Here is a 15,667-nt window from a genome sequence, read left to right as displayed (position 1 = left end):
CTTGGCCCAGGACAACAGGTATGAACTGGCTGAAGCCAGTGGTCTGGACACCTCACCACATACAGGCTTTCTTTCTCCTCCCTGTATGGCTGCAAAGGAAGGGGCTTCATTTGACATAGTAGTGCAGATGGCGATGGCACCCGAGGTCCTCCACCTTCCGCTGCCCTTAGTAGAAGTAAAAATCAATGTCTTGACTGAGGTATCCTACATGGAACACCTCCCCTTCAGCAAAGCTTTCACTGGTGTATTGTTTCGAGCCTATGGAAATCCCTGCACAGACAATCACCCAGTGTTTCCCTCCGCGGCTGGGAATTCAGTTTTCCTTATCCAGCACCCCACCTTGAGAGCTTGGTGATGCAGGCCTTAACCTTCAAAGTTAACCCTGATGTGTTTCCTACCACACCACAGGATAGGAAATCCAAGAGGCTGGATATCTTTGGCAAGAATTTGTTTTTCTTTCACCAGCCTTGCACTGCGGTCAGCAAATACTGAACTCCTCCTTGACTTATAGCCCCACAAGGCATGGAACTCAGTAATGAAAGTGCTGCCCATGGTTTGGAGAAGGCCTGAGCCATCCTGACCCAGGCAGTTGCCAATGACAGGGGTGCAAAAAACTTCATGATGCGCTGCGGACTCGACATGACAGACTCTCTTGGGGTTGCTTAGTCAGTTGCGCTTTGTCGCCATGTCCGGTTCAGGTAAACTGCTTTCTCTGGGGATGTCCAGACATTCTTTATGGCAATGCTCTTTGACAGCACTTGTCTGTTCAGCGATAAGGCCAATTCAGTGCTTGAGTGTTTCAACGACAGTAGTGCCACCGCCTGGTCTTTGGGACTCACCATGGCCCCACAGCAGTCACACTCTTCCTTTCACTCCTTCTGTTACTACGGTAGGGGCTATTGCTGCATCCATTTCCACCTAGCCACCATTGCCAATAGACTCTATAGTCCTTTCTTGACAAAGGACAGGACTCCCACAAGGATCTAAGGCCAGAGACCTGCCCAATCCTTCACCCCCCCCGGCAGTCGCTGCCTCCAAACCCCTTTAATCTGCCTTCACAATATCACGGGCAACCAGTTGGTAGCAGGCTCCTTTGGCCAGCCAAGCCTTAGACAGTTTTCTGACATCGGAAGTAGGTTGTGGTTGCCATTTCTGCTTCTTTCTGGTGCCCAATATAGAGGCCTATGCCTTATGCTAGGTCTACACCTTGTCAGATACTTCCTGGAAAAAGAGAAATTCAAAATGCTTATGTTGCCTCAGGTCCTATCTGCCCTGGATCTTGGATACTGGATGGTGGTGCTGTATTTGCAGCCCACATATTTCCATATACCAGACCTGCAAGCACACAAACGTTATTCATGGTTCACAGTGGGCTAGGAGCACCTTCAGTTCACTGTGCTTCCCTTTTGGCCTTACCAGTGCCCCTCGAGTGATCACAGAGGTGATGGATGCGGTTGCAGCCCTTCTGCGGTGGTCAGGGGTTCCATTCTTTCCCTACCTCGACGACTGGCTGATGGCTCATCCCAAGCAATCGTCGCTCGCCTTGTGACTATGGCAAGCCCCCTGCATTAGCTTGTGTTCTCTGTAAATGTACTAAAGTCATATCTGACTCCCTCTCAAATGCTCCTATTCATCGGATCCATTCTGGACAAACTGCAATTCTGCCCTGATCCTCTGGAGCAGCGAGTCCAGAATATTCATGCTATGATTCTGATGTTTCAGCCTCTATCCTGGATTTCAGTGAGACTTACTCTGAGTCTTTTGGTCTCCTGCATCTTGCAGGTAAAGCATGCTCTCTGGCATATGCAAGCTCTGCAGTGGGACCTGAAGTCCCAGTGGGCACAGCATCAGAAGAATACCTCTGACCTGGTCAAGATATCAAAGGGGACTGCAAAAGATCTGCAGTGGTGGCTGACAGACTGTGTTTGGGTCAGTGGTTTCCATTCTCCCTTCCCTACTTAGATCTCACAGTGGTGACACTTGTCACTCATGGGTTGTGGCAGCCATTTGGGAAAGAATATGATCAGAGAACGCTGGTCTGCGGTATGGTCTCAGCTCCACAACAACTTGATGGAGTTGAAAGCGATTCATTTGGCATTGAAAACTTTCCTCCCATCCATCAAAGGTAAGCTTGCTCAGGTGATCATGTACAGCACTACCACCACATGCTACTGCAACAAACATGGTGGACTGGGGTTGTGGGCCCTGTGCCTCTGGACCTGGCTGGACTGTCAAGACATTTTCCTGGCCGTACAACACCTTGTGGGTTCTCTTTACATTAATGCGGATGAACTCAGCCATCAATGCCTTGTGTATCACAAATGGCATATATCTCCAAAGGTGATGCAAGGTCTCTTCTGAGACTGGGAAGACATTTAGTTAGATTTGTTCACCACTATTTAGAAAGTGTGATGCCAGCACTTCTGTGCTCAGGGACCCTTTTTGTCTCAAGTGTGACTCGGGATTCCAGGATGTCTTTCTGCCGATACCACTCCTACACCGAGTTCTGAAGAAGATCAGAACGGACTGGGACCAAATCATCCTAGTGTCTCATGATTAGGCAAGGAGAGTATGGAATCCCGAACTGCTGAGTAAGAGCACCAGACCCCTATGAGGCTGCCTCTCTGGGGCGATCTGTCGCAACAACATTGCAGGGCCATACACTGCAATCTGCACATACTACACCTTCATGCATGGAGATTGAGCTGCGGCAGATGAGAGTCTTCGATAAACCTCCAAGTCTGTGAGGTCATCTTGGCATCCAGGCATCCATTGATAAAGACCATATACGCCTGTCTTTGGAACAGGTTTGTGGCTCTGTGCACAGTGAAACATATTGATATTCTGTCTGCAACTTTGCCCAAAGTATTGTTGTTTGTTGTATTCTTTCGGCCATATCAGCTTTCTTGTATTTGCCGGATCAACCCATACTGTTCAAGCCATCAGTTGTGACACGTTTCTTGAAAGATCTTCAAAACATGTTTCCTCCAAGACCTTTTGTTATGGCGAACCCGTTTTTCTACCTAAAAGTCACTGCAAGCCCTTAATATCTGCACACTGGTCAGTCAGTCTTCTGACGTGGCTCTGTGCTTCTGGCAGGGAAATAGTCACAGAAAGAAACCAATATTGGTGTGCTAGGGTGGCACCTATATAGGCATTGAGCATGTCACTTCTGGCTGGCTGATGCAGATCTGATCAGCAGAGGTACTGCTCAGGATTTTCTGGATGTATTTATTTATTTTAAAAATTTATAAAGCGCAGCGTATACCCGTGTAGTCTGATGACTGGGAAATATTCTAAGGTAAGGAAACCGCAGCTAAAGAGTGTCTCTACCAGATAAGGAGTTACTGAACGGTAAGTAAATTGTTCTTATAAAACACTACTCTTGCTTTGTTTAAAAAAATCAATAACAGTTCAAATAAATAAAACTTAACAAAGTTGTTCAATGGAAGCTGTAGGAGCTTAATATGACTGAAAGTTTGAGAAAAAAACCTTTTTATAACTGACTGGGAGTGGGGTGCCAACTGTTGCACCGTGCAGAGTTCTGGACAAGAGGAACTTCTAAGCATTTCATCATAATATTTCTAGTGTAGGTATATATGCTGATTTGTAGAGAATAATATAAAAAGTGGAAACTTTGAAGAGCAATGTTATATAATAGATATTATGGAAAAATGATCCAGTAGAATTCAAAGATGATGTGGCCATCTTTCATTCCAGGCGACTATCTCAGATATGAAAGGCCATATTTCAGAAGAGTTTAGCAAGCTCCATGCTTTCCTGCATGACAGAGAGAAGGACTGGATACAACAGCTCAACGAGGAAGGCAACGCCATTCTAATGGAGATGGAAGAGTACCTGCATAGAGTAAGGGAAGAGCTCCAGAACATGGAGAAGACACTCCTTACCTTACAGTCTAAGCTGGAGCAGCAAGATGCTACGCTCTTCCTCAAGGTTAGAAGTAGTATATATACAAAGTGCATAACAGATGCCCGCTATGCCTTTTAATGTTTGTATTGTATTCAATTTGCCTTCATCTTTCACAGCTCGATCTCTCTGTAAGTCCATTTAATTTCTGTACTTGGCTTTAAACGTTCTTTTCATATCTATATATTTATCCATCTTTACTTTTCTTTGCCTTATGTGTTTCTCTCTTATTTTGCTTAGTCTAATTTAGCTCCATCTATGCTATAAATTCAGGCATTGACAAACAAGCATCTCAAGGAGCCCTTGAGGTACTTTTTGCTCATAAGGTAGGATCAAGCCATTATTACTAATGTAGGAATCACCAATTCAAATGCAATGCAGTTAAAATGTAAATAACTGTTCATAGCAAGATTGGTATTTAAGACTAAAACGTAATAACTTATTACTACTCAAAGTACATGAGTGATAATGGGAATAATAAAAGTAGACAATGGTTTTGTGATAAAAATATAGAATAGGACTGTAAAAGTTCATAGTATCTTCTTAACAGCTGTGAAGAGTGGATGTCCATCCAATGTGTTGATCTTCACAAGAGTCAATACATCAGGCAAAAAAACAGGATACACGCGAAGGTTCCATAGGACAGCATCCTATTGTTCTCTGGTTCAAAAGCACACATAACACATTCCAAGGGAGAACACACAGTTGACCAATGACTATCATTACCCTATTATTACATTACTATGGCCTATACAGTTCATGAATACACATACCACTGTAGAAATCTAGACACCACAACAGCTTTTTTCGTGGGGCGAGGACTAATAGAAGGCTACTTGACAAAGAGTATGTTGTTGGGCTACAAGTGTAGTTCTGGCTTGATAGGAAAAGTTACCTTCTGTCTTAGGTACTGATCATAAGCGGTCTGGAAAATGTCAACCTCTGCCCAAACTCTATTAGTGTGATGGGTGGAATTATGAGTTATGCAGACTTTATCATACAGGCTTTCACCACTGCCGTTTTTCTCTGGGTATATATCAACAAGTAACACTTGCTGGAGTTTGTCTAGCAGATACTTTGGTATGTGGTTTTGGGTGTGGAGAGCACCAAAGTCTGCATGTATGTCCAATTTTGAAGGTCTTCATTTGTAACTAGTGAGAATTATGTTGCAAAATAAAAAACAGTACACAGGTGTATTGGATTTTATCAGGTGGTATAATTATAACCAATCTCTCTAGGGCACTCATAATCATGGTCTTAGAATATACTTGAAGCTCATTTTTGGTGCCTGAAGCTGCCCATACTTATTTTTCACATAAGTTATGTATGCGCACCCAGTTTCTTTTCTCAGCACCAGGACAATCCATTTTTTAGCATTTATGCCCTTTAATGAAATAAAATAAAATCAATCAGAGACAGAGGCAGAAAATAGTTCCATGTAGGTGATTTTGTCTTTGATAGCCAGAGTAGTTAAATTCTAACTAATTTCCTAATCTACAGATTTCTCTAGAACTCTCCTCTGGGTACACCTCAAAAGCTAGAGGTAAAAAAGGCAGGTCAATGTTGAATCTTTGCAATAGTCTTTTTTGGTGGATCTTGAGAAGATAAGTTTGTTTACAAACATTTTCGTCTACTTTTATCCTACCGTTAAAGATTTTGTGGCTTTTTGATCAAACAAACTCTTCTTAAAAGTAACGTTTGGAGCTCTAATAGACCTCACATCCTTGGTGTGGTCTTCCCCTGAACATTTTGCCTTCAAACCTCCCGGTTTCTGAATTTGTTTTTGTTGGCATTAGGACTGCACACTTTACCACTGCTACCCAGTGCTCAAGTGCTAGTGCTATCTCCTGAAAACATTGTAAAATTGGCCTACACCTGATTGGCACATTTAACTTAATTGTAAGCTCTTAATATAATGGAATTACATGTATCCAGGGCCTGTAACTTTAATGCTATCATGGGACCTGCAGCACACATTGTGCCACCCACTTTAGTAGCACCTTCAAACATGTCTCCTATCTGCCACTGTTGGCTTTAGGGTAGATTAAAAACTTCCATTTAATCAGGTGAAATAAACCTTTTTCCAGGCCTAAACCTTCCTTTATACTACATATAAGTCACCCATAAAGTAGGTCATAAAGGCTGATAGGGCAGAGTGCATTCCTTTTAAAAAGCAGAACATGTGTTCTTAAGGTTACAGGTCCGGTAGTGAAAAACATCTAGATTTGTTTTTTTTATAATGTAAGGCCTCTCTCTCCCCTTGGATAGCATTGGGTTATCTTATTATATTTAATAAGTGCTAACCTTTGATTGGGAGGAGGTAGGAATGTTATGTTTAGAACCAAATGATAAATAGTAAAGTCGATTCTAGGTCACAATTCAGAACATGCCACTTTTAGAAAGTTGATATTTCCCTGTCCTAGCTATTTGGGCCTTTTGCCAATGTCTTGGGTCACATAACTATGCATGGTTCTGCTGTTGGGTTTGTTTATTCCTGCCACCGACAGTGAGACAAAGGGGACTAGATGTTGGCAGAGTTGGCCATCCTGCCAGGATGGTTAGGGGTGAAGTTGTTCTCTGCCCCATCTACACTTTGAAGGGCTCTCCTCCAGCACACACAAAGGAACCTGATGCTAGTCTTTTATCACCCCAGACTTCTTGGCTCTTTGACGGAAGAAGGACACTTTCCAGAACCCGATGTAGGGGCAGTATTGGGAATCCCCCACTTCAAAGGCTTGCACAAGGTATAAATGTTGGGACTGCTGAGCCACTCATAAGTACACTCCTGGACCTGTGGACACTACAGAAGAAGGAATGCCTGGTTCCTCAGAGGACTGCCTGCTGCTTGAGGCCTGCCTTTATACCTAGCAGACTGCCCTTCTGCTATCAGAGAAAAAGGCTTGTTGCTTGAGGCCTGCCTTGTTCCTCAGAGGACTGCCCTGCTGCTTGAGGCCTGCCATGCTGTCTGAGAAGGGAGTGTGGGACTTCTCTTTTCATCCCAAGCTAACCTAAGTGACTCCAAGGGTCAGTTGGTTGACCACCTCAACAGAGCTACAGGGACACAACAAGCTCCAGAGGCCTACCTGCAATTGCTCACCTGACCTGCTGCAACTAGACCTACCTGAGCCCTGCTGGCCTCTGCTAGATTGAGTCCCGGATCTCTAAGAGGTGCTTCCCCAGGTCCTGGACCCTTGGCTGGCAATGGACTGTACTCTTCTACAAGAAAAGGTGAAATCCTGAAGTTTTGCGGTCTATGCGACGGCGAACATGCCCGTTCATGCTAAGGCTATGCTGCTTACGATGACTGCCAATGCGAAGCTCCAGTAAGCCTGACTCTTCAAGCAACAGCAACCTCCATCGACGACCGGCAACATGAGATCTGCACTGCATGCTACAGTAACGACAGCCCATCGTGACTGCCAACATGAAGCTCCTGCAACGACTATCTGCCACAAGACCTTCATGCTACAGTGGTCACTGTTTGCAATGTGTCACGATATGCAGATTGACTAACCTGGTTTGTTCAAATACAGCGGGAGCGATGTTGAAGCTAATTTCTCTCCTCCCTAGATGCGGTACCACAAGTGAATCTTTAGCTGAACTTCACTTGAGAGGACACCACCCAGGGAAGGGGAAAAATGGAGAAATAAAATAGAAAAAGGCTGGCAGCCATAAACCATCCACAGGGCTTGACAATAGGAGAAATACCACGCCTACATCGGTGTACAGGTTCCTGTATGGAGACACAAAACACACAGGATTCACTCGCTGTCTCATATACAAGGCCACCTCTATTTGTCAATTCATGAGAATTCAATTATGCTTACATGTCAAGGCTCCAGCAAGCACTCCAACACATCAGGGCAAAAGTAGGAAAAAATAAAGTAAACAACATAAAACAGTAGGGAACTGCCCATGAACCCTAAACGGAAAAAAGACTAAAGAAGTCTCTGTGGATCACCCATAGTCAATGTAAAACGCTACTTATCTGAAGCGTAGTGTATTCTCTGTAAGTGCAACTCGACCAAACCCCGGTCAGCTGCAAAGTTCCTTGCGAAGAAAACCCAGTCCGAGCTACTCAACAGCTCTTAGGGAAAAACAAAAGAGTTCAGCGAAATCCAAAATCAGGCAGTAGTGGAGAAAACAAAACCAAAGTACACTCCACACGCTAGTCCGCCACTAGCTTCAGTTCTAAGGAAAGCGGAAAATCAAGCGAGGCAAAAGGGGATCTGGATTCGAGTCATCCTCTCACCCTATAGTTATATCAAAACAGTAAGGCTCCAACGCGGCTCACAGAGCGGGTCACAGCGCGTCTCCAGCGTGGCTCTCAGAGCGGGTCACAGCGCGGCTCCAGCGCGGCTCACAGAGCGGGTCACAGCGCGGCTCCAGCGCGGCTCACAGAGCGGGTCACAGCGCGGCTCCAGCGCGGCGCTCAAAAGGTCAACAGCTTGCCGACCCAATGCAGTTCCAAAGGAGCAGGATCTCTCGTAGCAAGGAAAAAGCGCCCAACAAAGTTCCAAGTACAGAATAATGGCTAAACACAGGTGACAAGCACCGAGGGCTTCCACACAGACACAGATATAGATGTTGTGAATGACAGAGCAGAAGAAAGGGAAAACAGACTAGCCACCAAGCATTCTGGGACCTGTAGTTTCCCCATAGGCGCCTAAGTTGTGACAGAACCCCCTCTCAATGACCGACGTCCCGGCGGTCCTCCAGGTTTAGAAGGATATCTGGAATGGAAACGTCTCAGTAACCCAGGACAATGCAAATTAGAGAGAGGTTCCCAAGAGCGCTCCTCAGGTCCGTACCCTTTCCAATCTATCAAATATTGTAAGGCACCCCTCACCCTTCTGGAGTCAAGTGCGGCTCCCACCTCATACTCGACATCCCCCTCTATGTCCACTGGCTTTGGTCTGACCATCGGTCTCGTGCCCTGCACATAGGGTTTCATCAGAGATACATGGAACACGGGATGTATATGCCAGGAGGAAGGCAGCTTTAGTTTCATGGCGACCGGATTAACCACGGCCATGATGGGATAGGGACCTACAAACTTAGGTTGCAAGCGTGTATTCCCTTTAAGCCTCAAATGTTTGGTACTCAACCACACCTTATCGCCCACTGCATAGACCGGCTCTGGAGTTCTCTTCTTGTCGGCCTGTACTTTGTCGCGGTTTCTGGCTGCCGCCAACTGTTCTTTAGCATCATGTAAAAGAGAACGAAGATGCTCATGATGTTGCTGTATTGTAGGATGTGAAGAAGGACATGGCTGGTCAAAAGGCAAAGAATTGGGATGATAACCCGTAAGACAGAAGAAGGGGGAGCATCCCAGCGAAGAATGAGTGGTGTTATTGTAGGCAAATTCTGCCATCCACAACAACGTTCTCCATTCTTCTCCCTGTTGCAGTGTAAAGCATCTCAGATACGGCTCTAGCGTCTGATTTAGTCTTTCTGTTTTACCATCTGTCTGAGGGTGGTAACTGGTTGATAGTCGCGCATCAATTTTCATAACCTCACACAAGGCTTTCCAGAATTTAGAGGTGAACTGTGAGCCTCTGTCTGTGATAAGCACAGAAGGAATGCCATGTAAACGTACCACATGCTGCATAAAGGTTAGGGCCAATTCTCCTGATGTGGGTAACTTAGTCAGTGCAATGAAATGACCCATCTTAGTGAGATGGTCGATCACCACTAGAATAGTGTTGTTGCCGAAACTGAGAGGCATTTCTACGATGAAATCCATCGAAACCGTGTGCCATGGGGCTGAAGGTACCGGTATAGAACGTAGTAACCCACTGCTTCTTTGATGTTGAGCTTTGGCTTGAATGCATATAGGACATTTGGCTACATACTCTTCTATGTCTTTCCGAATGTTCTCCCACCAAAAGTACCTCAATGTATGCTGGAGGGTCTTGAGGATTCCTGGATGTCCACTCAAAGAAGAATCATGTGTCCATTGCAAAACTTGATGCTGTGATTCCTGATCAGGGAGATACAACTGTTTGTCTCTGAAGAGAAGTTTCCCTTTTTGTATTCTTTGTCTGGGTTCATTAGCTATCCATGAGGGAGCATCCACCGAGTCGCTTTTTTCTTCCACATGTCTCAGGAAATCTGTGGGACTGGTTATGGCTGACACAAATGGACTAAATGTCGCTTTGTTAAGAAGAAGGGGAGGATCTTCGACTTCCAAAGCCAGCTCCGGAGATACTGATTCTGGTCTCGATAAAGCATCAGCCTTTCCGTTTTGAGGGCCAGGGCGATATTTAATTACGAAGTCAAAATCCGAGAAAAACAAGGACCACCGTAACTGGCGAGGTGTTAACGCCTTAGCACTTTTCAAGAAAAGAAGATTACGGTGATCTGTAAAGATTTCTACGGTGTGTCTAGCCCCCAACAGGTGATGTTGCCACTCTTCACAAGCCCGTTTGATGGCCAACAACTCCTTGTCTGTGATGCTGTAATTGATCTCACTGGAGGACAATTTCCGTGAGAAATAGGCGACGGGATGAAGTTGGCCTGTGTCCGGATGTCTTTGGGATAAAATGCCTCCAATAGCGTAATATGACGCATCTGTTTCCATCACGAAAGGTTGAGTGGCATCTGGATGACGAAGGATGTACTATTGTACTATTGCTTGAGTTTTCTTGTGATCCATCCGTAGCCCATCCGGACCAATGATGTACCCTAGAAATTCGACCTCCTTGGTATGGAAGAGGCATTTCTCTAATTTGGCAAAGAGTTCGTGTCGTTGCAGTCTTTCTAAAACTTCCATCACATGCCGAATGTGTTCTTCTCGCGTGGCCGAGTAGATGAGTATATCATCTATATAGACGATGCATGACACATCCAGCAAGCCCCTTAACACCTCATCCATGAAAAATTGAAATGCAGCAGGGGCATTGCACAAGCCAAACGGCATGACCTGGTACTCGTAGAGCCCGTATTTTGTGCGGAAAGCGGTCTTCCATTCATCCCCACGGCGGACCCTCACGAGATGATATGCACCACGCAGGTCAAGCTTGGTAAATATTTTAGCATCTTTTAATTGGTCCAATAGAACAGGTATCAGAGGAAGAGGATGCCGATTCTTTCTGGTAATTCTGTTGAGAGCTCTATAATCGATACAAGTACGCAAGCCCCCTTCCTTCTTCGGTATAAAGAACAGAGGTGACGAGGCTGGAGAGGTAGAGGGGCGTATGAATCCTGATGCTAATAGTTTCGTTAGATACTGTTGCAGATAGGTATTTTCTGCCTCTGTGAGGGCATAAATTCTGCTGCATGGAATATTGGCCCCCGGTTCCAGGTCTATCACACAGTCATATTCCCTGTGGGGGGGCAACTTGTTGGCTTCCTGTAGACCTCTGGAAGTATAGAGATGGCGTTCACACTCAAAAGTCCTCCCTCCACTCGCTAGAGTGCTTGCAGGAGTTTCCATCCGGATTTCCTCAGAAAAGCAAGGCAGGGCACAATGTTCAGTACAGTAGACAGAACTAAGGGTGATGGTACGAGCAGCCCATTTCACTACAGGGTCATGTAAGGTTAACCACGGCATACCCAGAATTAAATTGAACTGAGGGGCATCTATCAAATCAAATGAAATGAGTTCGTAATGGTTTTGTCCTATTTGCATCATTAATTGGCGCGTATGATAACACACCGGTCCTGATGTTAAATCAGACCCATCCACAGCCTTCACAGCTTCAGGTGTTTCTTTCTGGATGCATGGGACCCCCAATCTCTTCGCATATTGTCGATCGATAAAATTGCCCGTAGCTCCACTGTCCAGCATGGCATGTACCATCACAGGTGTCTCCCCCGGCCACGTGATGGTGACACATACATTCATATGAGGCACAGCAGGTTGCATAGTGTTTGCGACAGCGTGAGAGACCTTTTTTTCAATATCATGGCTCAAACTAGGGGTCTTGGACTCATTTGAGCGTTCTCGTTTCCCGAAGTATATACAGGATATTCTAACGCAGAAAGACTTCTTGCCCCTTTCGTCTTGACTCTGCAATCTTTGATAAAGTGTCCATGTTTTCCACAGTACATGCAGAGTTTCTGAATCCTTCTACGAGTACGCTCTTCTGAACTCAAAGGGCCTCGTATCCCTCCTATTTGCATGGGTTCAGTGGTATCTGAGGTAGGAGGGGTTTCTGAGACTGCTCTGGGTTTGGCAGGAGGGAAGCGGAACTCATGTCGATATCTGTCGCCTTTCCGTTCTTGTAGTCTATGATCTAATTGAACTGTGAGATCTATTAACTCTTCACACGTAGTAGGCAAAGACACCACCTGGGCAAGAACGTCCTTCAATTCACCTTTCAATCCTTGATAAAACAAGGATACCCTCTTTGCAGTTGGCCAATCAGTTTCAACAACAAGACGATTGAATTGTGTTATGTAAGACAGCAGATCTTGCGATCCTTGTTTAAGCGTAATTCATTCCCTGTCTAAGGATAGCATATGTGCCTTACGATCAAACAACTTCCTCATCTCTTCGCAAAATTCCTCGAAATCATTCAGAACAGGATCTTTTCTTTCAATCAGAGGAAATGACCAACTAGCTGCATTACCCCCTAGATAAGATAAAATGAAAGCTGTCTTGGAATGATCGTCAGGAAAGACAGCAGGTTTACACATGAAATGTAACCTGCACTGTCCCAAAAATGTACTGAACTTTTTAGGATCCCCTAAAAACCTTTCTGGGGGTGCCAAAGGCAACTGCATTGGTTGTATAACATTAATGGTGGAAGGACCTTGAACTCCTTGAGCAACAGAGGATTGGGACTGAAGAGGAGGAGATAACGTGGCATCTCGGATGTAATGGGCTCCTCTACCACTAGTGGGACCAGACCGTGCCATCCCTGCTACCTCTTGTCGAAGAGTAGTCATTTCAGTCCTCATATCATGGTTCTCTACTCTCACAGCATCTACCTCTACTCGTAATGCGTTAAGGGTTTCTAGCATAGTAGCCAGAACAGTATTGGTATCCATCGCTCAGGCCGTAATACACCGTGGGCTTGTCACTCTGTCACGATATGCAGATTGACTAACCTGGTTTGTTCAAATACAGCGGAAGCGATGTTGAAGCTAATTTCTCTCCTCCCTAGATGCGGTACCACAAGTGAATCTTTAGCTGAACTTCACTTGAGAGGACACCACCCAGGGAAGGGGAAAAATGGAGAAATAAAATAGAAAAAGGCTGGCAGCCATAAACCATCCACAGGGCTTGACAATAGGAGAAATACCACGCCTACGTCGGTGTACAGGTTCCTGTATGGAGACACAAAACACACAGGATTCACTCGCTGTCTCATATACAAGGCCACCTCTATTTGTCAATTCTTGAGAATTCAATTATGCTTACATGTCAAGGCTCCAGCAAGCACTCCAACACATCAGGGCAAAAGTAGGAAAAAATAAAGTAAACAACATAAAACAGTAGGGAACTGCCCATGAACCCTAAACGGAAAAAAGACTAAAGAAGTCTCTGTGGATCACCCACAGTCAATGTAAAACGCTACTTATCTGAAGCGTAGTGTATTCTCTGTAAGTGCAACTCGACCAAACCCCGGTCAGCTGCAAAGTTCCTTGCGAAGAAAACCCAGTCCGAGCTACTCAACAGCTCTTAGGGAAAAACAAAAGAGTTCAGCGAAATCCAAAATCAGGCAGTAGTGGAGAAAACAAAACCAAAGTACACTCCACACGCTAGTCCGCCACTAGCTTCAGTTCTAAGGAAAGCGGAAAATCAAGCGAGGCAAAAGGGGATCTGGATTCGAGTCATCCTCTCACCCTATAGTTATATCAAAACAGTAAGGCTCCAACGCGGCTCACAGAGCGGGTCACAGCGCGTCTCCAGCGCGGCTCTCAGAGCGGGTCACAGCGCGGCTCCAGCGCGGCTCACAGAGCGGGTCACAGCGCGGCTCCAGCGCGGCCCACACAGAGCGGGTCACAGCGCGGCTCCAGCGCGGCTCACAGAGCGGGTCACAGTGCGGCTCCAGCGTGGCGCTCAAAAGGTCAACAGCTTGCCGACCCAATGCAGTTCCAAAGGAGCAGGATCTCTCGTAGCAAGGAAAAAGCGCCCAACAAAGTTCCAAGTACAGAATAATGGCTAAACACAGGTGACAAGCACCGAGGGCTTCCACACAGACACAGATATAGATGTTGTGAATGACAGAGCAGAAGAAAGGGAAAACAGACTAGCCACCAAGCATTCTGGGACCTGTAGTTTCCCCATAGGCGCCTAAGTTGTGACACAATGCCAGTCTTGCTCTTTGCACTACAGCAACGACTTTCCTCGACACTATCTGCTGCTCGCTGCCTCCCTCTCCACTGTTCGTACCAGGCTTTGGACTTTGAAAAGGTAGCTTTTCAAGCGGGACCAACCGGGCCCCTGTATTCGGCCTATACTCCATAATGATTGGTCTGAACTTGCTACTTTTCCCCTGTCTAGCACAACCAGATGACTGTGAGTTGCGCTTCGTGCTTTTAGGCACTATATCTACCTAAAACTTTAAAACTGAATATCTCCTGCTCTAATGATTTGATTATTGTCATTATGGTCTCATTCCATATATTAAAATGTAATTCTTTTTTTCTAAATTGGTTTGGGATTTTTCTTGTATTGTTTTTTTCACTTTATTACCATGTATGTGCTGCATAAATGCTTTACAAATTGCCTCTAAGGAAAGCCTGACTACTTTCATGCCAAGCTACCAGTGTGCTAAGCGCAGGTTAATTTAATTACTTTTGTGGTTTACCCTGACATGGGCTGTGGTTGTTGCCTGAGTGGGGATTCCGGCCCCCTCAACCAATAATCCAATTTTGTACAAGCTCTCTATAACAAAAATGCACTTAGAAAAAACTACCAATGTAGACTCTTCAACATGATACTCTAGCATCAGCTTGCTCACTGCTACTGTTAAAGGTACCCTTGGGCAGACATATATTGCTATGTTGTGTCATCATATTTTTAATGTTATGTTGTGTTATTTTATGTGCAATGTTTTTTTATATTGCATGCATTCTTACATTAATGCGGTTTAGCAATGTTAATATGTCCTTTATCTTGTCACCATTATTTTGAGTATTCTGTCATACAACGAAGCATGCTGGGTTTGTTCCCTCAGAATTATGTTTGTGATTCGGTCATTGTTTACAGTGTCTGACAGGTTGATGGGTTATGAATTTTAGCTGGCGTGCACAGATATTATTAGGGTGCTTAGGTTATTTGGCTTGCCTATTGGCAGGTATGTATGTTTACGTGATGAGTAACTAGTATCAGGTAGGTGTAAGAAGTTCTGTTTGACGTGTTATTTTGTTAGTTGGTGAACTGATTATCGGATCTAGTATATGCTGTTGTGAGCTTAGTGATAGACAAATACATGACACATTTCTGCTGAGGTGGGTGTGTCTAAGAGTTCTCTCCAATCTATTGTGCTGCGTATTTCCATGGGTTTTGTTTCTTAGTAGTAAGTGCTGTTGTGATAGCTAACTGTATTGCATATCTGGGTCTTTCCATGTTTGGTCAGTATTCTTTCTACAGTGATCTATAGGATGTTGAGTTGGTGGTAAGTTCTGTTGGGAACAAATATTTTAAAAGCCATATTTGTGCTATATTTAAAGTGTGTGTATTATCTGTCTGAGGTGGACGGTGTGTTGTTTACTATGGCTTGTGGAAAATGTGAAAATCTCACTGCCAAAACTGAAAAGAAGGCATATCGATTATTTCATTATT

General features: G+C 44.9%; 1 protein-coding gene across 1 annotated transcript in view; it reads left to right on the top strand.

Annotated features, from left to right (window-relative positions):
* Window positions 1-15,667, top strand: part of LOC144783181 (zinc-binding protein A33-like) — a 334,485-nt gene that overhangs the window by 166,287 nt on the left and 152,531 nt on the right. The window contains exon 6 of the mRNA XM_078662293.1: window positions 3,721-3,954. Coding sequence (XP_078518419.1) covers window positions 3,721-3,954 — 234 coding nt within the window. The remainder of the gene's footprint in view (window positions 1-3,720; window positions 3,955-15,667) is intronic.

The sequence above is a fragment of the Lissotriton helveticus genome, chromosome 9, assembly GCF_964261635.1.
Source record: "Lissotriton helveticus chromosome 9, aLisHel1.1, whole genome shotgun sequence".
Classification (NCBI taxonomy): Eukaryota; Metazoa; Chordata; class Amphibia; order Caudata; family Salamandridae; genus Lissotriton; species Lissotriton helveticus.
This window is presented reverse-complemented; position numbering and strand designations above follow the sequence as displayed.